The 24,290-nt window shown below is 36.0% G+C and overlaps 2 protein-coding genes, 1 long non-coding RNA gene and 1 pseudogene across 4 annotated transcripts; 3 read left to right on the top strand and 1 right to left on the bottom strand.

The window, feature by feature from the left end:
- Nucleotides 1–1,575: 1,575 nt before the first annotated feature.
- LOC132172292 (cyanidin 3-O-galactoside 2''-O-xylosyltransferase FGGT1-like) lies at nt 1,576–3,510 on the top strand. The gene has a single exon (XM_059583765.2). It carries the CDS (start codon nt 1,601–1,603, stop codon nt 2,972–2,974), a length of 1,374 nt encoding a protein of 457 aa, XP_059439748.2. The 5' UTR covers nt 1,576–1,600; the 3' UTR covers nt 2,975–3,510.
- Nucleotides 3,511–8,531: 5,021 nt separating this feature from the next.
- The window catches only part of LOC132169792 (cyanidin 3-O-galactoside 2''-O-xylosyltransferase FGGT1-like), a 51,869-nt pseudogene continuing 36,110 nt past the window's right edge, over nt 8,532–24,290 (top strand).
- Nucleotides 15,026–18,470, top strand: LOC132170920 (G-type lectin S-receptor-like serine/threonine-protein kinase At4g27290). 2 transcript variants are annotated; one of them, XM_059582078.2, is made up of 7 exons: nt 15,026–16,335; nt 16,542–16,676; nt 16,833–16,981; nt 17,050–17,260; nt 17,384–17,621; nt 17,702–17,852; nt 18,039–18,470. In XM_059582078.2, the coding sequence occupies exons 1-7, from the start codon at nt 15,072–15,074 to the stop codon at nt 18,336–18,338; spliced, it is 2,448 nt and encodes an 815-aa protein (XP_059438061.1). In that variant the 5' UTR covers nt 15,026–15,071; the 3' UTR covers nt 18,339–18,470. The 2 variants fall into 2 exon arrangements, with proteins under 2 accessions (XP_059438061.1, XP_059438060.1); XM_059582077.2 differs by having other exon boundaries at nt 15,027–16,335; nt 16,824–16,981.
- Nucleotides 23,253–23,675, bottom strand: LOC132174517 (uncharacterized). The gene is made up of 3 exons (XR_015912932.1): nt 23,638–23,675; nt 23,451–23,525; nt 23,253–23,318 (listed from the first exon to the last, which is right to left on the bottom strand). It is a non-coding gene; the product is annotated as an uncharacterized LOC132174517 (long non-coding RNA).

The following is a 24,290-nucleotide window of genomic DNA, read 5'->3' as shown; positions in this document are numbered from 1 at the left end:
GGGTTTGGTCCCTTAGCCACCCAAAAGGTTATGGCGATGGTTAGGTTACCTCCAAACCGAGTGTAAGGTGTGGCTAAAACTACTCTTAAGCTAAAAATGGGTGATTGAGCCACCTTTAAAGCCCTTAGGAATGGTTGAATTACCTTCAAACTGCCCTGAGGTGGCTCAACAACCCCAATTGGCCAAAATATGGGTAACTGGCCACCTCCATTGGCTCAAAGGGGTGGTATGGTCCACTAGTGATACACCAACCAAATCACCCTAGTAGCATTTACATAGAAATAATTTGGCCATCAAATCACACAATCACCCTCATAAAAGAAAACAAATCAATCACACTAGGAATCTTTCTTACATGAAAACTATACACCATTATCAATCTCAAATGGCCGCTAATGCAATTAATAAGGAAAATCATGCCCTACAAATAAATTACGCACCATTGACATCGATGTTACCATATTGTACTGTACAAATGATCTCTCACATTAAAAGAGGTACATCCCCTAGGTAGGCAGTATTGACTCACTTTCCCTAAACTCTATATTTAGTTTTTTCTCCTAAAAATATCCTACTGAATTAAGTATTGGAAGACCCCGCTGGTCCCCCTTCTGATTGGCATCACCCCGATAGCTTTTCCTTTGTTATGCAGGTGACCTGTTGCCAATCCAACCGTCCAAAAATATGCTTAAACAAGGCAGATGCCAATTGATCAAAATTCAAACTGAATCCAAATAAATTATTATTTTTTGTATGTAATTCCTTATATATGTATATATTTATATAGAGTAACCAGTCATACTATAACATTATAAATCCATTTTCTTTCTGAATGCTAAATATCTATGCTTAAGTGCCTCAAATGGCATTGGATCACATACTTTGCTCGACAAACCTCAGTAGAATTTAAGAATTCATCAAGAATTCGTGAAGGTTGTTAAAAAAGTGACTGATATTTTTAGGTCAAGTGTCAAAATGTTCCTCATTCCTTTAACAAGTTTTATTGGTCAAGTTGGGGGACCATATTTGACGGAGGCTTCACTGAAGACTAGGGAATGAAAGGCCATTATCACAGGTGACACAACCACCTCAGCCGCAGGGATAGGTTCACCACGAGATCATTGCTTGTGTAGATTATGGAAAAAACTGAGAAAAATACGTGAAGGAAATGTTTGCAGAACAGTCATTTAGTTTGTAACATAAACAAAAAATAGTCCACGTACTCTGCAACTTTGCATGTCAAAATGCGTTTTTAAGTGAGTCACATAACGCGTGATTTTAAAGATTGAATTACGATTTTGCCAAACGCTCAATTGTATCTTTATAAATATCAATTGTTATCTTTTTAAATCACACATTCTGAAACCGTTAAACCATTTAGTAAAGCAGTATTCCCTATAGCCTTTTCACAGCAGAACTACCAAATCTTCAACCAACTGTTACATGTTGACAATTTCAAATTAATTTCCAGAGTTCTTTTTGATTTGAAATTGCAAAATTGCAGGTATTTAAGAGCTCTCCCTCCTGCTTTATGGCCAAACACAGGAGCTATTTCTCTTCATGATTCTTTCACTTGTATTTTTTTAGTTTCTCTGCAAATATGAGTGACAAAACCTTTCACATTGTCATGTACCCATGGTTTGCCATGGGCCACCTAACCTCATTCCTGCACATCTCCAACAAGCTTGCTGAGAGAGGCCACAGAGTCTCTTTCTTCTTGCCAACCAAAACTCAACCAAAGCTAGAGCCTTTCAATCTGCACAAAAACCTCATTTCTTTCTTCCCCATCACCCTTCCACATGTAGATGGCTTCCCTCCCGGTGCTGAAACAACCGCAGATGTTCCCTTCCCATTGCATCCCCTCCTCATGACTGCCATGGACCTTACGGAACCAGCAATCGAAACTTCTCTTAGCGAACTTGAACCGGATTTCGTATTCTATGATTTCACTCACTGGTTACCAGCATTGGCAGGCCGACTAGGCATCAAGTCCATACATTATTGCACAATTAGTCCAGCAGCTATAGGGTATCTGCTAAGCCCAGAAAGAAAACTCAATGAGAAAACATTGACGCCGGCCGATCTTAAGGCACCTCCGCCGAGTTTCCCACCTTCATTGATCAAGCTAGGTGCCCATGAAACCAAACAACTAACCTCTGTAACGGTGCAAGAGTATGGCAGAGGCATATCATTCATGGAACGTCAAGAGATCTCTATAAAAGATTCTGACGCCATTAGTTTCAAAGCTTGTAGGGAGATGGAAGGGCCTTACTGTGACTATGTCGAAAGACAATTTAGAAAGCCTGTGATTCTTGCAGGGCCAGTAGTGCCAGAGCCACCAACTTCAGCATTAGATGAGAAATGGGCAAAGTGGCTGGATAGTTTCAAGGAAAAAACTGTGATATTTTGTGCATTTGGAAGCGAATGCATTCTAAAAAAGGATCAGTTTCAAGAACTGGTTCTGGGTTTTGAGCTAACAGGCATGCCTTTTCTCACTGCTCTGAAACCACCAATGGGTGTAGAAACAATAGAATCTGCATTGCCAGAAGGGTTTGAACAGAGGGTGAAGGGAAGAGGGGTTGTTCATGGGGATTGGATTCAGCAGCAGTTGATTCTGAGGCACCCCTCTGTGGGGTGCTTTGTAACACACTGTGGCTCAGGTTCTTTGTCTGAAGCGATGGTGACTGAGTGCCAATTGGTGCTGCTGCCACACGCTGGGGATCAAATTATCAATGCAAGACTAATGGGTGGAGATCTGAAAGTAGGGGTTGAGGTTGAGAAAGGTGAAGAAGACGGGGTGTTTACAAGGGAGGGCGTGTGCAAGGCAGTGAGGGCTGTCATGGATGAAAATAGTAATGTGGGGAAAGAGGTGAGAGCCAACCATGCTAAATGGAGGGACTTCTTGCTGAGCAAAGGGCTTGAGAACACCTACATTGATGGTTTTGTTCAAAAGCTGCATTCTCTGCTCATCTAATTTCATCTTAATTTTATTATAGGTGTATTAGATGCATAGATGTTCCATAGCTGTTCTTACACCTATATTTGTAATGTTACTGCTCATGTTTGAAGTTTGTTTAAATATATATGTTTAGCATGAATCCATGATTTTGGATTTGAATGATGAGGGGATATTGTTCTTGCAAAAATGAATTTCTTCATTATTTACTCATGAAGCCCGCGGTATTCAGAAATACATAGGAGCCAAAAGGGCGTGGGTACATAGCTGCAGAAAAAGGACTGCAGAGAAGAAAACAAGGGGAGGACTTGTCTGAAGCCATATCTGGCTGCGCGTGGGAAATCAAAGCCAGCTCTGAGGAGATCTTTTTGTTACAGAAAATCAATACAAAGAAGCAAAAGAGGAAACAAAACTTCTTCTTTCAAAATTTCAGTGCTTGGGTGTTACAAAGAAGGAAATCAAAAGCCATGCTGGAAATGCAGAACTCAGTCAGCAGTACGTGAGACCAGCTGGAGATTATGTTTTTCATAGATTAATATTGAATGATTTAAATTTTGAGAAAGATTCCATATTGACAAGTTGTTTTGATTCATTATCATTCTTGTTTGTATGAATGCTTACTTTTCGTTTGATTTGTTATGATTCGAATTTATAATGAATGCTTAATCTCTTTTAACTTGTCATTGAAATCAAATTTTCAATTAAACTCATGCTCAATCTACTTTATTTTTAATTAGTGCTTTATTGTTAAATCTTTCGACTAAGAGAATTGATTCTCTACCTAATTGAGTTAAAGATGTCTCGAGAATACATAATAAATATTAAGTGGATCATTGAAGCCCTAGTGTTTTCCTACTAATTTTTTCTTGCTTTATTTTACTTGATTTTGGTTTTTTTTTTTTTTTTTTTTTTTTTTTTTTTTTTTTAAATTAATTAAATCACTTCAGTGCTCAACTTCTTAGTGGAAAACAAAACCCAAATCATTTTATTTTTCTTTGCACGATAAGAAAATTTTTATTTTTGTCTCTACCATTCATTGTAGATCGACCTCGGTCTTAATGATAATTTTATTACTTGTGATAGCTTGCACTTGGGTTTATCAATCTTTTTGACGCAGCATCATGTCAGCGGAATAGAGTCATGATAGGAGCTTGAGTTTTATTGCTAACTTTCTGACATTTGGTAGGTGACGTTGTGATGTGTAATGCCAATAAAATTAAATAATTAAATTTACTTAACTTGGAGTGTTACTCATATTGTCTTCAAACTAATTAACTGGTAATTAGTTGAACCCACTACATCGAACTAATTATCGAAGTATACCATGGCGGAAAACGAAAATAAATGATATGAGACATTTAACAATACATCCTTAAACATCTTCATGCATCACCAACATAAACACATTGCTCCGAAGAGACACTACTAATAAAGCATAATAATTAATTACGATCTATGCAAAACCTCACAAGGCAAGCCATTCGCTTGACATTTTCATCCTAATAAATTTCTCGCTCTTCAACCTAACAACTTGCTAATTTGCAAAACACTGAAGTGTTCTACAAATGAAAGAAATAACTACGTAAGTCCACGATTTAATAAATAAAGTATATGAAACTTGTGTATGTAATTAGCCTTAAGGAAACATTCGTAACCTTCAATTATTAAATGTTGGTCTTCACAAATGATATGTGCTTTAATGGTGTAATTTATTTTAGAGGGTTAAATAAACTTAAGCCTCTTGAACTACTAGCAATTTTCAAAAAAGCCTCACGAACTAATAGGAGTGACACTTGGATACATCAAACTACAATTTTGTGGCAAAAATGTCATTATGTGAATGTCAACCGTTAGAATGGAAGGAAAAACCAAATTTGACCAAAATCTTCCAAAAATACCCTCACTTTAACCTTTGAAAAAACAAATTTACTTTTATAAATTATTAATCAGTAAAAAAAAGACTTTTTTTTTTTTTAAAAAAATAATTAAATAAATAAAAGAAAAATCTAAGGTGGCCAAACCACCTTTGAATTGTTTTGTCCTTTTTTATTTTTATTTTTATTTATTTATTTGGGGAAAATATATCTTAACTCCTTGAACTATCACACATTTTGCAATTATGCCTATTAACTTTAAAAATTGATATCGAGGCTCCACATACTACCATCGCGTGCCAAATTAAATACTTTTGCATTTTTCTCCCCAAAAAATCCTTGAAGTTATTAATAAATAAAAATTTAAAATATATAAAAATAACCATTTCAAAAAAAAAAAAAAAAAAAAGGACCAGCACTTTTTGGTGTTGGACCGGTTGGTCCCCTGAACTTAGGGCGGCTCAACCCCTAGGCGGATTTGGGGGCCGCCTAGGGCCCCCAATTAATAAATATTAATAAAAAAATTTCACAAAAAAAAAAAATTAAAGCCCTTATTACGGTCTATATTCTTTAATTAAGGCCCCCTAATCATGGTAATTAAGTAATTTAAAAACGATCCCAATTTAATAAGGCTCCCATTTTTTTTTTTTTTTGAATGGAAATCTGAGGATTTCATTGATTAAAGATCATAAGCATAAAGGTCTTAAAAAGCAGAGCAAAAAGCTCTTATAGCACAAATCATAAATTTCTGCAAAATCATAGCCACATTTTATGGGTTACAAAGTCATAGATACAAACAAATATTCTTATAATCAAGTGATATCTATGACTTCAATCTTTCGCTAACTTATGTACAAATACAATTAAAGAGTAGATCTACTCCTAGCAGACTAGATTTAAGACATGGATAGACAAATTTCCTAACAAAATTTATTTAAACCAGCCATGAGGGATAACCCCTCACACCGAAACTCTCCAGGCCGTGAGAAATAACCCATCACACCTAATTATTCATCCTCGATCACGATGGTAGATCTAGAGAAAATAAACCAAAACAAAAAATACAAACAAACAACCAGTAAGCAGCAACAGTAGCCAGGGAGGAGATGAACGACACAACACGATGGAAGGTAGACAAACGGGTAGCAGACAGGCCGAAGTTGTTGATTTGGTTGGAAAACACCTACAAACATAGAAAAAAAGAAAAAAAATCTAGAAGATGGTAGGAGTAGGGAGTAGAAGGGGAAGGAGAGAGGAGGAGGGAGCGATCTCCTCTCAAAACTGTTTTTTGAGGAGAAGGAATAAGGCTCCCAATTAATGAATCCTAATAAAACAATTTACATAAAAAAATAAAAATAAATAAAGACCTAATTGCAATAATTAGTAAATATATATAATTTAATAAGGCCCCTACTTAATTTTTTTTTTTTTTTATAAAAAAGAAGCATTAATATCATTTCATTCTTCAACATTCCAAAATAAATAAGGCTTAAAAAAGGGAAATATATATATAAACCTCAAACTAACAGTTGTTTGCGATAGAGTCCACAATGTTCAAAATGTACTAAAGTAGCCCATTAAACTACCAAAATGTATCAAAAAACCACTTATTTTTTTTATATTCCTATAATACCCCTATTCTTTTAACAAATAAAATAATAAAATAATTGTAAAAAAAAAAACATTTTTTTAAATACAAAAAAAGGGTGAATAAAAACAATTTTTTAACGGAATTTGACTCCAATGACTAAATTTTTTATTTTCTTGGAATATCTCAAGAACCTTTGATTTTACTTTCATACGACATGAAGCAATTTGTAATTTAAGCCAACTACAGTGACTAATTATTTATTTATTCCAAAAATTATATTTTTTTTTTGTATTTATTCGCCCATTGGTTTTTTTTTTTTTTTTTTTAAAATTGTTTTTTTTTTACAATTATTTTATTATTTTATTTGTTAAAAGAATAGGGGTATTATAGGAATATAAAAAAATAAGTGACCTTTTTTTTTTTTTTTTTTTTTTTTTTTTAACATTTTGGTAGTTTGATGGGCTACTTTAGTACCTTTTGAACATTGTGGGGCTCTATCGCAAACAACTATTAGTTTATAGGGCTTTTTTATATTTGTCCCCTTAAAAAATTGATAGCAATAAATTTTGTATCTCAAAAAGCAAAAAGAGTTATTTTTAAATAAAAATATAATATTAATATTTAAATAAAATATTTAAATATAAAAGGCCACACCTAAACTTTTTGCCTTAGGCCTCAAAATATATCGAACCGGCCCTGCCTGAACTCTCATCCATTTTTAAATTAAGTCCCACAAACGGACAGCTGTGACACTTAGATACATCAAACTATAATTTTGTTAGAGCATTCCCAATGAGGAGCCAATTTTTTTTGCAAAATAGCTCATTAAAACTCACTTTATCTAGTTCAACTAATGAATTTTTAAAGGCCTCCTACATCCGATTAGCTATATTTTTATCTGTATAATTTTAATATCTTTTAATTTAAAATTGAAAAAGAATATTCTTATAATGATCCCCTAAAAAGTGGAAAAAGTTTTGGGAAAAAAGGAAAACATGTGAGAGAAACAATAAAAAATAAAATTGCTCACTTAAAAAGTGTTGTTACATGTACCTTTTTTCTTTTTTTTTTTTTTTTTTTTTTGTGGTTTTGGCAAATCCAATATGGGCGTTTTTTACAAATCTGATTAGTCATTTTAGATAAAAGTACCATTTGGCTCCTCCATTGGGAATACTTAATTAAGCAACTTATGTCATTCTTCCTAAAATACCCTTATTTCTTAAAAACTAAAATTCTTTCTCCCCTTTAGATGAACATTATTGCAATTAAAAAGTTGAAAAAAAGTATTATCAATTGAGTGGTACTTTGGAGGTGGACTTTTCTCAAACATAAAAGAAACTGGTAGAGGTGGATCCGGCTTAGGTGCGGTAGTTCAAAACTACCGCACCGTGCTATAGCCCAAAACGACCCAGTTTGGACAATATAATTTTTTTTTTTTTTTTTTAAAATAATAATATAAAATTAGTTTTTCTGCAATTATTTTTAAAGTAATAATATAAAATTAATTTTATATTATTACTTTAAAAATATTATTTTTTTACTGCCCAAAACAACCCAAAACCGTTTTGTGCTACAGTGCAGTAGTTTTGAACTACAGCACCTAAGCCGGATCTGGTAGAGGTAATGGCCCATGATCCATGAATGTGCCAACTTCATGGCCACTAACCATTCGTGTTTCTCCAACAACTCCTCTTAATTACTTCCCAGTACTTCTCCAAATTGAGCGCATGAGTGCCACGTGGCCTGCAGTTCGAGAAATTACAGACAACACCCGAGAAACTCGTAACAATAACAGTTATGGACTACAGTTACATAAATGGGAGAAGGAACAAGACAAGACTGGGAAGCTTTGTTCGCCCAAACACAACACCAAACACTAATTTTCCTTTTCCGTTTGGTTCCCAAGAAAATTTCTGGTCTTAGTATGATTAGAATATGGGCAGTTTTAGATTTTGTTTCTAGCTACCAATAAGAAAATTATGAATTTCAAATTTCCTGACTTGTTTTTTATTTGAAATTGCAAAATTACAGGTACTTAAGAGCTTTCCCTCCTGTTTTGTGGCTATGCACATAAGCTATTTGTCTTCTTGATTTTATAACTTGTGCAAATATGGGTGACAAAAGCTTTCACATGGTGATGTACCCATGGTTTGCCATGGGCCACCTAACCTCATTCCTGCACATCTCCAACAAACTTGCTGAGAGAGGCCACAGAGTCTCTTTCTTCTTGACAACAAAAATTCAACCAAAGCTAGAGCCTTTCAATCTGCACAAAAACTTCATTTCATTCATCCCCATCACCCTTCCACATGTAGATGGCTTCCCTCCCGGTGCTGAAACAACCGCAGATGTTCCCTTCCCTTTGCATTCCCTCCTCATGACTGCCATAGACCTTACGGAACCAGCAATCGAAGCTTCTCTTAGAGAATTTGAACCGGATTTCGTATTCTATGATTTCACTCACTGGTTACCAGCATTGGTAGGCCGGCTAGGCATCAAGGCCATACATTATTGCACAATTAGTCCAGCAGCTATAGGGTATCTGCTAAGCCCAGAAAGAAAACTCAATGAGAAAACATTGATGCCGACCGATCTTAAGGCGCCTCTGCCGAGTTTCCCACCTTCATTGATCAAGCTAGGTGCCCATGAAACCAAACAACTTACCTTTGTAACAGTGCAAGAGTATGGCAGAGGCATATCATTCATGGAACGTCAAGAGATCTCTATAAAAGATTCTGATGCCATTAGTTTCAAAGCTTGTAGGGAGATGGAAGGGCCTTACTGTGACTATGTTGAAAGACAATTTAGAAAGCCTGTGATTCTTGCAGGGCCAGTAGTGCCAGAGCCACCAACTTCAGCATTAGATGAGAAAGGGGCAAAGTGGCTGGACAGTTTCAAGGAAAAAACTGTGATATTTTGTGCATTTGGAAGCGAATGCATTCTAAAGAAGGATCAGTTTCAAGAACTGGCTCTGGGTTTTGAGCTAACAGGCATGCCTTTTTTCACTTCTCTAAAACCACCAATGGGTACTGTAGAAACAATTGAATCGGCATTGCCAGAAGGGTTTGAACAGAGGATAAAGGGAAAAAGGGGTTGTTCATGGGGATTGGGTTCAGCAGCAATTGATTCTGAGGCACTCCTCTGTGGGGTGCTTCGTGACACATTGCGGTTCAGGTTCTTTGTCTGAAGCGATGGTGACTGAGTGCCAATTGGTGCTGCTGCTACACTTTAGGGATCAATTTATCAATGTGAGACTTGTTGGAAATGGAAGAGAATGCTCAAACTTGGATAAAAATCAACTTAACTCCGCATTAGAATGCATGTACATTATATATACTAAGTCTGTTTGAGCTTAGTCTAAAACAGAATTAGTTTAACACATGCACTTGAAGTGTTACCTAGCAGCAACCAACTTACAACTGAAAGCTAACTAATAAACTTGCAACTTAATAACTAAACTCCTCCTACAATCATGAAGTCTGTTGCATGCTGATGTGGAAGCAAGGTAAGTTGCTTGGTTGCTCTGCTTGTATTCTTAATACTCCCCCTCAGGATGAGATTTCATAAAAAAAACTCAGGAAGAGTAAATGAAGACTCATCTTGGACAACAAAGGACGAAATAAAGAAGAACCAAGAGCTTTTGTAAAGACATCTGCCAACTAATGCTGTGATGCAACATGAAAAGTTCGAATAATACCCATTTGCGGCTTTTCTCGTACAACATGACAATTAATGTCAATATGTTTTGTACGCTCATGAAAGACAAGGTTTGCTACTCTGTGAAGAGCAGCTTTACTGTCACAATAGAGCAAGGCAGTTTGAAGGAGAACTTGTAAGTCTTGGAGAAGAGTTCTAAGCCACACAACCTCACAACAAGTGGAGGCCATGGCACTGTACTCAGCCTTTGCAGATGACTTGGAAACGGTTGTCCGTTTCTTAGATTTCCATGAGATTAATGCATTATCAAGAAAAATACAATGCCCTATCACAGACCTTCTTGTATTTGAGCAACCAGGCCAGTCTGAGTCACAAAATGCCTTCATTTGTAAACTAGAAGTAACATGAAAGAACAACTCTTGAGCAAGGGAGGCTTTAATATATCTAAGTACTCTATTGGCTGCTTCTAAGTGTGGAACTCTAGGCTTGTCCATAAACTGACTGAGAGCCTGAACCCAAAGGAAATATCAGGTCTTGTTATGGTGAGATAGAGTAGTCTACCAACAAGCCTTCTATATGAAGTAGGATCTTCTAAGATTGAACCAGAATCTTTAGAGAAGTTCACATTAGGTTCCATTGGGAATTTTGTAGGTTTTGAGGCCAACATACCAGTATCTTCAAGAATCTTCAAAGTATATTTTCTCTGACAAATAGAGAGACCAAGCTCACTTCGAGCTATTTCCGAACCAAGAAAATATTTCAATTGTCCAAGATCTTTAAGCTTAAACCTATCATTAAGCACTTTAGTAAACTTGGAAACCTCAACTGGATTATCACAGGCAAGTATTATATCATCTACATATACTAGTAAGGCAATAAATGAACCATCTAAAGTTCTAGTGAACAATGTATAATCAGCTTTAGATTGGACAAATCCAAACTCAATCAAAGCAGAAGCAAATTTTGCAAACCACAGCTGGGAAGCTTGCTTTAGACCATAAAGTGATTTGTTGAGCTTACATACCTTGGACTCCCTCCTTTTAGAAAAACCAGGAGGCAATAACATATAGACCTCTTCATCAAGATTGCCATGAAGAAAGGCATTATTCACATCCAACTGGTGAAGATGCCATTTCTTTATAGCTGCAACTGCCAAAAGAGTTCTCACTGTTGTGAGTTTAGCCATAGGAGAAAAAGTTTCATAATAATCCAATCCCTCACACTGGTTATAACCCTTGACTACCAATCTTGCTTTACACCTTTCCAAAGTCCCATCAGACTTTAACTTCACCTTATAAACCCACTTACATCCAATAGCTTGCTTTGAAGCAGGGAGATCAACTACTGTCCAAGTATTATTAAGTTCAAGAGCCTTGTTCTCATTATCCATATCCTCACGCCATTCCTCAAATTTGACAGCTTGAGTATATGGCTTGGGTTCAACAATAGCAGAAACAACAAAAAGACTAAAAGATTTCAGATTAGATGAAAGCTTGTTGTATGAAAGAACTGAAGACAGATCAGAAGGAATACCTGAAGATGGAGAGGCTATTGTGGGTTCTGAAGTGGAGGCAGCAATATGACAATGATAGTCATGCAAATATCCTGGTCTGTGTTTTACCCTAGTAAGACTTTCTAAGTGGCTGTTGTGAAATTTCTAAATGTGGACTTGCAAAATCAGAAGTAGATGTTATAACATTAGGAATTTGATCTGAGTTATAAGTACTAGACTCCAAAGAATTTGAAGATGAAGTTGGAATCATAGGATTTGATAAACTGGCCACTGATTCAGGTAAACATTGATCAGGAATGACTGAATCATTAAAATGAAATTTTGAATCAGGATATTTGATTGCATAAGGAAAAATGGTTTCATGGAAAATAACATCTCTTGATACAAACACAGATTTAAGAGTTAAATCATAAAGCTTGTACCCTTTAATGACATATGGATATCCAAGAAATATGCAGGGTCTAGCTCTAGGATCAAATTTGTGTCTATTTCTAAGAAGAGTGTTTGCATAACAAAGGCAACCAAACATTCTCAAATGAGAATAAGAAGGAATTGATTTGAATAAGACTTCATAAGGAGATTTATTATGCAGAACAAAAGTAGGAATCCGATTGATTAAATGTACTGCAGTAAGAACATAATCTCCCCAAAATTTTAAAAACAAGTGTGATTGAAATCTAAGAGATCTTGCCACATTCAGAATGTGTTGGTGTTTTCGTTCAACAATTGAGTTTTGTTGCGGTGTTTCTACACAACTAAGTTGATGGAGAATACCTTTTGATGCATAAAAATCACTCATGTTGAACTTAACACCATTATTTGATCTTAAAGATTTGATTTTAGAATTGAATTGAGTTTCAACCATATTAAAGAAAGTTTGAATATGGTTTCTGGTTTGAGACTTATGTTGCAATAGATTGATCCAAGTGAATCTTGTATGATCATCAACAATAGTTAAAAAAATATGAAGATCCACTAATAGATTTAACAGAAAAAGGGCCCCAAATGTCACAATAAATTAAATCAAAAGGTTGTTTAGAAACAAAAGTACTATGAGGAAAAGATAATCTGTGTTGCTTAACCAAAGGGCAAATGCTGCAATTTTTAAGAGAATATATTGCTTGACACAAATGAATGAATTCTCTGTTTCTCATGCCACTCACTATGTTTAGTTACCAAAACACCGAAGCTAAATACATCAGATTTGATTAAGAACAAAACAGTCCATTAATTGCATAGTCCGAAGACATGTAACCATTGTAGAAAATCATTGATGAAATCAGCATACTTATGGACAAAGGTTGAAGAATACAAAATATATAGAGATTCTTGCTATGTTCCATCCACTCTGCTTTACTTTGCTTCAGTTTCATTTCCTCCAAATATTTTAGCCATGCCAAAGTATGAAATTTTCAGATTTATTTTACTATCTAGTAAAACATTGCTACCTTTTAGATCTCTATGGATAATTATTTGGGCTAAATACCTTATTAACCCATGTGGTTTAACTTCTTTATTTTTTGACTCTTAGGGTTTACTTTTTTATCACAGGAGGTCTATTTGGTTTGCTTAAAGATGGAGATGATCCCTCCATCAAAATTTCGTCCAAAATTTGACGGAACACCACGTCAGCACCAATCACAGTTTGACACGTATTCATATAATTAATTAATTTAAAAATAATAATTTTATTTTAAAATTGAAAACATTAAAAAATTATATTTAATTAAATTATTAAAAAAAATATATTTGGGGGTGACGGCCCTTGGGGGATGGTTTAGCAACCCCGAAAGACCAATTGATTTTTTTTTTTTTTTTTTTTCCCAATTTGCCAGAAGGCCTTTGGGGGTTGGTTTGGCCACCCCCCAGATCGGTCAGACCCTGGTCTAGGGGTGGCCGAACCAATCCTATGGCCTGGCCACCCCCAAATGGCCAAAGGGGGTGCTACGGCCACCCCCAATTTTTTTTTAATTAAATATAATTTTTTTAATGTTTTTAATTTTTAAAAAAATTATTATTTTTTAATTAATTAATTATATGGACACTTGTCAAATCGTGATTGGTGCTGATGTGGCGTTCTGTCAAATTTTGGACGTAGAGATCATCTCTGTCTTTAGGCAAATCAGAGGGACTTCCTGCAATAAAAAGTAAATTCTAAGGGTCAAAAAAATAAGGAAGTTAAATCACATTGATGAATAAGGTATTTAACCCGAATAATTATTCTCAGTTTGAATTTTTGTTGAAGATAAAGTAGCCTAAGCAATCCCATTGATAATGTTGAAGCGCTTATGCCAATCGAATAATTTGTTTTGCCTTGGATATGCATGTTTTACAACCAAGTTAATACATGCTCTGTATCAATCACAAATGCTCAGGAATAAGGGGTGTCATTGATTCATACTTATAAATAATGGCTGATGGAGTTCTTTGAGTGGAAAAGACTCATCCCTCTACCTGGATGACTTTATAAACAAAATAAACTATAGTTGTGCAGATAGTACTTTCGAATTTCCACAAAAAAAAAAAAAAAAAAAAAAACTGAGCCCTCTTGGTTAATTATTTTCTCCTAAATTTCAAAATAATGGTGGCTCTAGATCTTCATTCTTGCTTCCATTGGTGAAACCTTGTTCTGGAGCACATTTGAACTAAACAAGGAATGCATTATCCTTAAGAATATTGAAGGAATACATGTTTCTAAGAATGTTGAAGTGTTTTGACTTCGAAAGGTGAACTCTGCCATTCAACGTGTAACCAAGTGATACTTGATATGCCTCTTCTCCCAACATCCTCTTAACCATCCATGGATGACTTCATAGGGTCAGTTTCTCACTTTCTCCTAAATTTTGTAAAACAACAATACTTTTACCAGATACAATAAAATATATGAGTAACCTTATAAGTTCTTGTAAAGTCTTTTCAGTGTCCTTTCAAATGTGATGTGACTTTTAAAATTACCATTGAATTTGAGATATTATATATTGACTTTTAATTAATTGATAATTTTAAAAGACACATCACATTTGAGATGACTCTAGAAAGACTTATAACATTACTCTATATATATATATATATATATATATATGTTGATTTACAAAGGAGAGTATAAATTGTCATTTAAACAATGTTCTCCCAACTGGGCCCCATTTTTTGTAGCTCTTATTTACCATATACCATTGTCTACTCATCTAGTGACATGTGTCCACTTTTTTAAATCTAAACAATGTTTTGTCTAAATAATTAAAAATTATCAATGTCTTCCGTAATAATAGAAATATTTTTAATATTTGTTTTTTCAAATTTATAGGAATAATTAAGTCTTAGTAAAAAAATTTAGGACTATATATATATATATATATATATATATATATATATATAGGAGGGTAGGGTCCGAAGAAATAATGCGCTCTGCCTAATTCTTGACTTTCCTTCGTGCATATATTACTTTCTCCGAATAAAAGAAGATAAACCATTAGAAAATCAATGGCAGCCATCACCCATCTTTTTGTCTACCCTTTCTTATTCTCCCTCTTCAGAACCTCCATTACACAAGACACTATTACTCCAACTCAATCAATCAGAGACGGTGCAACTTTAGTTTCAGCTGGCGGATCATTTCAATTGGGATTCTTCAGCCCAGGTAATTCCAAAAGCCGATATGTGGGAATTTGGTACACAATATCTTCGGAGATAATTGTATGGGTAGCCAACAGAGACGCTCCGCTTAACGATCACTCGGGAGTTTTAAAGGTCACTGATGATGGACTTCTTGTGCTTCTTAATAGCACCAACGGTACTGTTTGGTCATCTAATACATCAAAAACTGCAGAAAATTCAGTTGCACAGCTCTTGGACACCGGAAATCTTGTTGTCAAAGATGGGAATGTTGATGAACCGGAGAAGTTTATGTGGCAAAGTTTTGATTATCCTTGTGACACTCTCCTAGCGGAAATGAAGCTTGGATGGAACTTAGTAACTGGTCTAGAATGGTATTTATCATCTTGGAAGAGCACGGATGATCCTTCTCAAGGTGCGTTTTCATTACGGATAGATCTTCGAGGATATCCACAGTTTGTTGCTATGGAGGGATCTAAAATAAAGGCTAGAGGAGGTTCATGGAATGGCCTTAGTTTTACGGGTCATGGGGTAAGACCGACTCCAGTATTTGGGTACGAATTTGTGTTGAATGAGAAGGAGGTCTATTACGAGTTCAAACTCCGAAACACTTCTGTTTTCTCAAGATATGTGCTAAACCCATCAGGCGTTGGGCAGCGATTCGGATGGATGGATCGGACACAGAGTTGGGAGCTTTTCTCTACATTCCCGGCAGATCGGTGCGAAAATTATGGCTTATGTGGCGCATATGCTACCTGCAATATCAATAACTCTTCTATATGTGCATGCTTGGAAGGATTCTTACCCAAGTCTCCAAACCATTGGGGTTCAGTGGATTGGTCTGATGGGTGTGTTCGAAGGACTCCTTTGGAATGCAATGATGGAGATGGGTTCATGAAGCGCACGGGGTTGAAATTGCCGGACACATCTTCTTCCTGGTATGACAAGAGCATGACGCTACAGCAATGCGAAAGAATGTGTTTGAACAACTGCTCCTGCACAGCATATGCAAGTTTAGATGTCAGGGGAGGAGGAAGCGGCTGCCTGCTTTGGTTTGGTAGCCTAATTGATATAAGGGAATTAGGTGAGGCTGGGCAAGACCTCTATATAAGGATGGCCACTACTGAACTGGGTACCATTTCTCTTTCAGTTTTCTCATTTGGATTTTACTAAGATTTTTATTTTTATTTTTTATTTTTTAAAATGGAAAACTATATCCGTTGGTTTCCAACTGGCAAAAGTACCTTAATATATGATTGTTTATTTTATGAGGTGAATGGAAAGGTTATAATATTAATTAAATAATTAAATTTATAATTTCTTGTTTTGATCTTTCAGATCATCTTGAGAAAAAGAGGCACTCCAGCAAGAAGAAACGAGTAGCAATTATAGTCGGCTTAGCATTATCAGTCGTGGGAATGACAATAGTTGCATTGGTCTCATATATATGGAAAAAGAATGTCATAAACCAAGGTAGATTTCTTAAAATTTGACTATGATAATAATTTGATTCATGATGGCGGAGAACAAATTGGGGGGAGGGGGGGGGGGGGGGGTAAGTATTTTTCTTTGGATAAAAGAACTATCCAAGATTTTTTCATGCCCACGCATGTATTGTAGGAACAAAAGAAAGAAGTTCGAGGAAGGATTATGACAATGAAGGTGGGAAGGAAGATATGGAGTTACCGATATTTGATCTGGCAGCCATAGCTAATGCAACAGATAATTTTTCAAATAACAACAAGCTCGGAGAAGGTGGATTTGGACCTGTGTACAAGGTAAATAACAACATAGCTAGGAGAACTATATTTTTTATTTTCAAAATTATATCAACTCTTTCTTTCAGGGTACATTGCCAGAAGGGAGAGATATAGCTGTGAAGAGGCTTTCAAAGAATTCTGGACAAGGGTTGAATGAGTTCAAAAATGAAGTTATTATAATTGCCAAACTTCAACACCGTAATCTTGTGAAGCTTCTTGGTTGTTGCATTCAAGAAAATGAAAACATGTTAATCTATGAATACATGCCCAACAAAAGCTTGGACTCCTTTATTTTTGGTTTGAACCTTGACCTTGACTAGATTCAGAGCATTCATGTTTAGTCTTATCCTATTTTGTTTATGAAATTGTTTGCTGAGAATTTAGCTAGGTATGTACTAACATGATTGTAAAATTGGGCAGATCAAGCAAATAGGAAACTACTAGATTGGCATAAACGCATCAACATTATTCGTGGTGTTGCTAAAGGGCTTCTCTATCTTCATGAAGACTCTAGATTGAGAATTATCCATAGAGATCTAAAAGCTAGTAATATCCTTTTAGATAGTAATATGAATCCAAAAATTTCGGATTTTGGCTTGGCTAAATCATTTGGGGGAGATCAAGTTGACTCTAAGACCAATAGAATTATTGGAACATAGTAAGTATGCTTAAACTCATTTAATAGGTTAAGCTTAGTTGTTTTTTAACTTAGTTTTTCTTTGCAATGGTATTTTGCAGTGGATATATGTCTCCTGAGTATGCAGTGCATGGGCAGTACTCAATAAAATCTGATGTATTTAGCTTTGGAGTTCTAGTATTAGAGATAGTAAGTGGAAAGAAGAATAGAGGATTTTGTCACCCGGACCACCACCTGAATCTTCTTGGACATGTAAGCTTAAAGAGTGACAATTCCTACTAATTTACCTTTTTTAAGGGAAACTTATTAAGAATGTAGTTCCCAACAGTACATAGAGTCTAATGATGCCCCTATTATTTTGATGTTCTTTTAATAGTCATGGGCCAATTTGAAGGCATGCAGTCTGACCCACCAAAATTTGGCTTTCATTTCTTTCAGGCATGGAGACTATGGATTGAAGAGAGGCCAATGGAGCTGATCGATGAATTGGCAGGTGACTTGTTCACTCTATCTAATGTATTACGACACATTCATGTGGGTTTGTTATGTGTGCAACAAAAACCAACGGATAGGCCAAACATGTCGTCTGTAGTTCAAATGTTGAGTAGTGAGAGTTTGTTGCCTAAGCCAAGGCAGCCAGGGTTCTTTACAGATTCATTTGAAGCAGATCCTTCGTCTGTCAAGCATACTACTTGTTCAGCAAACAAATTCACCATTTCATTATTGGAAGCACGGTAAATAGCATGAAATTGAGAGCAAAAATGGAGATTTCATTTTTATTCTTTTAATGAATTATGTAATAATGGTTTCAACTTATTTAGCTGAACATAAAGATAATGGGCCTCTAGCAATGTAATTTTTTTTTTTTTTTTGTTGGATGCATTTTGTTGTTCATGCTAGCTCTTTATTTGGTTGCTAAGAAAGTTGCAGTTCCGGAGATGAAAACTATGTTTGGTTGCTTAGAAAATTTGGGACAAGGGAATGAAACTATAGATTAATTTTCTGTCTTAAGGGATAATTACCTGGCAGGCTGGCAAGAAGTAGCTGTGTTGCTGGAGCGGATATCACAATAAACAACACCCATTACGGTGATGTGGGAGACTGGATTTGTTGGTTGAGCTATGAGAGAGAGTGAATGAGTGTAGAGAATTGCAAGACAAAGGAAAATTATAGAATCAATGGGAGCTAAATTTGGGAAGTGGGAAGAAGCTTCAACAAAAGCATCAATAGTGTTAGGTGGTACTCCATGAAGGGCATCCGAAGCATTATTCATATAAGGAGCCTGTGAGTAGTTGGTATTAGGACCAACTGTAATGAGAGAGTCAAAATGCTTAATCTATTCACTACAAACAAAGACATGTGAAGAGCCTTTTTGGCAGATTGCTCAATGCTGGAGGGATGAGAGATTATTGCTCTGTAGCGGATTGACAACTAGTGGGGTTCGATTTGGAGGTTCTGTGATTTCTCACGTAGGAGAAATAAAGTTCAAGGACTGAAGGACCATGCTGCAGTAGAAGATTGGAAGTTCTTTTCTTTTTGTATATATCTATGCAGGGAGGCTTGCCTGCTCTCTGACTCATTTTTGTTCCTTCACTTTCTGTTTATGAAAACCCAGATGAAATTGCAAAGTTGATTGAGTGGATATGATATCCAGAATGATTACGATTGCAGATGTTTTTGGACATGAAGCATTGCACTGCATCTCACTTCCTTGATTCTGTGATTTATTCTTGATTTTCTTTGGTAAGTAAAACAGAGTTTTATGTGACAAACCAATACTTGCCCCTTTTAGAAATGTTCAAAGCTTCATTTCTGTTTGAGGCTTTTCAAGTTGGCTTCGTTTTTTGGTAAGTCTTTGACATGGTTTGATCCTGTAAACTGCGTTTGCCTTCTACTGTTAATGAAGAAGCTATATAGAGTTGTATAAGGCTAATGTGGATAGTTTGAGGAATTTTATTTTGTGTGCTTTACAGGATTCGTTAGATCAAAATGTATCACATTTTGCGAAATAAGAATTCCTAAGTAAAACACTTGGTATGTTAGGAAACAGAGGGGGGACAACATGAGGCTGCTTGGAAGTTACAAACATATGGTTTTCTAGTACTATCAACAGAAATTGGTGATGTCTTTGAGGTTCTAGCATTTGCTTTTTACATGGTTATGGATGGTTTCTTTTGACTTGGTTATGGGTGGTTATGTTTATATTCATGCCTCTTGAGTTTGAGTTGGACTTGGATTGTTGTTTATCTTCATTGGTAGCTTCAACATCCTCCTGTAAGTTCAACGAGGAGTAACACACGTTTAACTTGGAACGTAGTAGTTGAAATCTTGTGGAGACAATAGGCTTGGTTAGCACATTCTCTAATTGATCAGAACTAGGAATAAAACAAACTTTAAGAGATTTATTTGCAACCATATCACGTACAAAGTGAAAATCAATTTTCACATTATTTGTTCTTGCGTGATATATCGGATTAGTAGAGAGATAAGTTGCACCAATGTTGTCACATCATAATTTTGGTAGAGATTGAAGGACCACACCAAGATCACGTAATAGATAATATTGTATCTATGAGAGTTCTGCCAACGTGTTAGCAAGGCTTTGTGATCAACCTCTGTACTTGAACGTGACACTGTAGGTTGTTTGTGAGAGTGCCAATAGATTAAGTTTAATCCTAAGAAAATACAATATGCACCTGTTGGTTTGCGATCATCAAGGTAGCCAGTCCAATTTGCATCTGAAAAAGATTCTAACCGAAGAGAAGAACTGGGAGTGATTAATTAGTAACCCATGTGGCACTGTATGTTTGAGATACCTTAGTATACGTTTCATTGCTTGCCAATGAAGTTTTGTAGGACGATTCATAAACTAACATACGATTAATTGAAAAAGCCTAATCAAGTCGTGCAAGTGATAAATACTATAAGGAGCCAACAGTACTCCTAAATTGAGATGGATCCTCAATTGGATCTCCCTCAAATGTCGTGAGGGTAAGAGATGAGGACATAGGTGATGAAATTGGTTTGGCCTCTAACATGTTCGTGCATTTGAGAAGATCCAAAATATATATAACAGCGTTGAGAGAGCAATAGTCCAGATATAAGCTATAAAACTTCGACGCCTAAGAAATAATTGAGTGAGCCAAGGTCCTTGATAACAACGTCATTTTGTAGTTGGTGAAGGAGATCATCAATGGCTGATGGGACTAAAGTCGTGATGATGATGTCGTCGAGATAGATGAGTATGAGCATTGTGAGAGATACAATTTTATATATAAACAGTGAAGGATCAGCCTTGGATGCAGCAAATCCAAAGGTCAAGAGCTTACCACTTAGTCTTGAGAACCAAGCACAACGTATCTGTTTTAAACCACAGAGGGTTTTATCAAGTTTGTAAACATGTGATGGAAAGCCCAGATGAACAAATCCTGGTGGTTAGCTTATAAAAACTTCTTCAGATAGCACTCCATTGAGAAAGACATTTTGAATATCTATTTGGCACATAGACCAACAGGAGAGCACTGTACGGATGGTTTTATGCTTCACAATTGGACTAAAAGTCTCTCCAAAATCAATCCTAGCTTGTTGATGAAATCCTTTTGCAACAAGACTCACCTTATGTCGTTCAAATGAACCATCCGCTTTCCTTTTTAATTTAAACACTCACTTCATCCCACTATATTATTGGCAGCAGATGACGGTACTAGAGTCCAAGTCTTATTCTGCAACAAGGCATTAAATTCGTTTAGCATGACTAGTCTCTATTAATTCTGGAATTTTCATCGTTGATGAGTGATACGTAGGATACCTTAGTCCCATTTGGTCTTGTTGATACCAGAGGCTAAATGCAAGATTTGTGATCGTAAATGGTGCCTTAGAGGTTGAGGTAGCACTTGACATGGTTTTTGAAGGTAGGGTTGTAAAACCATCAATGAATTGAACTCCATTATTGCCATTGAGGTAGAGAAGAATGGTGGTCTTGCAAGTAGGATAATTATCCTTTGTGAGATTAACAAAATTCTGTAGGTTGGAGAGGGTAATGGTGGGCGTGGAGGTGGAGGTGGTGGTTCAAATCTTATCACAAATGATACTTGACTTATGGGAAAAGACCAACTTAGTAGCTCCGTTAGGTTCCGTCACTCATGTCATCACATACAAATGCCAAGTATCTTAAAAATAGCCAGAATATAGTGAGAAGGTTGTAACTTGTAAGTTTGTTTTAACTAGAAAAAGTTCTTTGAAAATCAAATTTTTAATTTTTTTTTTCCTTTTCTAAGGAATCAAGTAGTCTGTAAATAATGATTTGATTCTGATGAGAGACAACGAAAATCTACCTCCCCATAACCTCCAGATCCAATACCATTCGCTTCCAAAAATGTTTTGGTGTATTTCTTAAGCTCTTCAAAAGAGAACCGCCTGGCTCCTTCCAATTGGGGAACACTACCACTTCCCATATTCATATCCCAATTTGCTGCATTTGTGTGACATTATAGCACAATTAAGTCTGTAGAAAATCCACATGATTAACTACAAGGTGCTAATTCTAAAATTATGCCTATCTTACCAAAGGGATTATTCTGTTCAGTAGCTCTTTTTGCTCTTTTCTTTTGGTGGAAAGCATATTCTCCTGCAATGACTAGTAATAACAGGAGGATAGAACCACCAACTGCTGCTCCTATTATAATGCCACCTCTTACCTTTTTATTTGATCCTGTATGTACTACAATGATGTGTTCGTGTGAGAGAGACAGAGAGAATGCATCATGATAAGATTGAACAAGCATGAAAAATGCAATCAGCAAACATCATGACTAATAATTTTCAGTTCACTGTCAAACTCCGAATTACCTTTGTAGTAATCATGTGTAGATCCAATAAGAAAATAGAATCCAAACAGACGTGGAGGGCGGAAACTCAAGTTGTTAAGAACATATCTAATCATAGTAATTCCGGTTTTATTGAAACGGTCATCTCCTGATGGGAAAACTTCCAGGCTCAATCCAAGGTAACCAAATGAGTCTATGATGGGATCACTCAGAGAAACTGAATCCACAGGAAGATCATAGGACTTAAAAGTTTGCATGAGTGACTCCTCTACAGCTACATAGTAACTTGAATTTCCCAAGTCTAAGGAGGAAAGAGCTCTGAAGAATAGAGTGCCCTTGTACGGATAGGCACATCTGCACTTGGGGCTGGCAATCTGATCCGAACTGCAGGAAACTTGCAAACAGTTGTTTCGTGGCATCGAATTTGTGGAACTTGATTGGGAAGAATTGCAGTAATTCTCTGTCTTTTGATCTGTCTTCTCACAAGTTGGATTACCCTCAAGTCTGCAAAATGTTTCAGATAAATGCAAGTAATCAAAGAGCTTACAGTTCTTTAACATTGTAACAAAGAAGAAATGATCAAGATAATTGTAGGGCTTACAATATCGTGATGTTGTTTCCTCCAGTTATTGGATTAAAGTTGGTGATAGAATTGTTCTGTAAATCGATGCTTTGCAATAGGTTGATATATGTTGTACCAATATTCAGGGTGCCATTGAGATGGTTGTTGCTCAGTTCCCTGTTCCACATATCAGACAATCGAGTCTCAACAACAATAAAATTGAATGGTGGTAATACTTGAGATTAAGCTGATACTCAGAGTGTCTGTAGATTGGGAAGGCTGAACAGGTTAGCAGGAATTGGTCCTTCAAGTTGTGTGTGTTCCATCATTCTGCCATACAAGGTCAGTATGCTTATGAATACTTGACACTTTCAAACTCCTTTTTGCTTGACCAAATTATTAATTGCATTCACACACACACAAACAAACATAGAGTATGGAGGAGGGCTGAGTAAAACATACAATGTTGTCAAAGATTGTAAGGAAGAAAGCCAAGGAGGAACCTCAGAAATATCAAAACTGTTATTGCCCATATCCCTGCAAATTACGTTTCAGTCCAAGAATGAAATTGATAACAAAAATAGTAAACATAGTTATCAAAACAGATTTGTGTCTGTGAAATTCAGTCAGTATAACTATTACTACTTACACATAGTTCAGCAGGTTCATGCCAGTAAGGTTGGGCATGGGGGGCCAGTCAGGCCGTTGTTGGACAAGGCCTTGCAAACAGATAACAATAAGCCTATCTTAATAAGTGAAAAAACTTCTCAGCTACAAGTTTAAAGCTTTAATTGGTATGTTTATCTCGTCTGCTTACAGCTCATGAAGATTTGCAAGATTACAGATACTTGAAGGCACAGACTCACTTAGTAAATTTCTATCCAAGCGTCTGTTATCAAAAAGCCTGCCCCCCCCCCCCCCCCCCCCAAAAAAAAAAGCAGGTAGATAATTAATGTGTATAACTGACAGTGTTCATATAACTATTTAGATATTGAAACAAAAAGTCCCATTCCTCAATTTTCATACTGAAGACATTTACTCTGGTTTTTGTCAGCAACGTAAGCTATAATTACAAGTTCTTGAAAATGGACAGTTTAATAAAGCTTACACTTGTATGGCATTCATATTTGAGCTGAAACGTTGAGGCGGAATTGTGCCCGACAGCTGGTTCTTTCCAAGATGACTATTTACATAATGAACGAAGCTTAGATGGTTCTTAATTACAGAAAACAAAATGGTGGTGCAAAAAAGAATTAATCAGCTTGACATCATGACGAAAGTTGGACAGCCAAGAAACAGCCT

The sequence above is a fragment of the Corylus avellana genome, chromosome 1 (assembly GCF_965113065.1).
Source record: "Corylus avellana chromosome 1, dhCorAvel1.hap1.2, whole genome shotgun sequence".
NCBI classification, from domain to species: domain Eukaryota; kingdom Viridiplantae; phylum Streptophyta; class Magnoliopsida; order Fagales; family Betulaceae; genus Corylus; species Corylus avellana.
Note: the sequence above shows the minus strand (reverse complement) of the source record. Positions and strands in the feature narration are given on the sequence as shown.

What these genes read in the sequence shown, in the direction of transcription:
- LOC132172292 (XM_059583765.2), top strand. Translation starts at nt 1,601, where the DNA reads ATGAGTGACAAAACCTTTCACATTGTCATGTACCCATGGTTTGCCATG.
- LOC132170920 (XM_059582077.2), top strand. Translation starts at nt 15,072, where the DNA reads ATGGCAGCCATCACCCATCTTTTTGTCTACCCTTTCTTATTCTCCCTC. An exon ending in GATGGCCACTACTGAACTGG is followed by an intron (nt 16,336 to 16,541) that starts GTACCATTTCTC and finishes TTGATCTTTCAG; the next exon opens with ATCATCTTGAGAAAAAGAGG. An exon ending in GATTTGGACCTGTGTACAAG is followed by an intron (nt 16,982 to 17,049) that starts GTAAATAACAAC and finishes TCTTTCTTTCAG; the next exon opens with GGTACATTGCCAGAAGGGAG.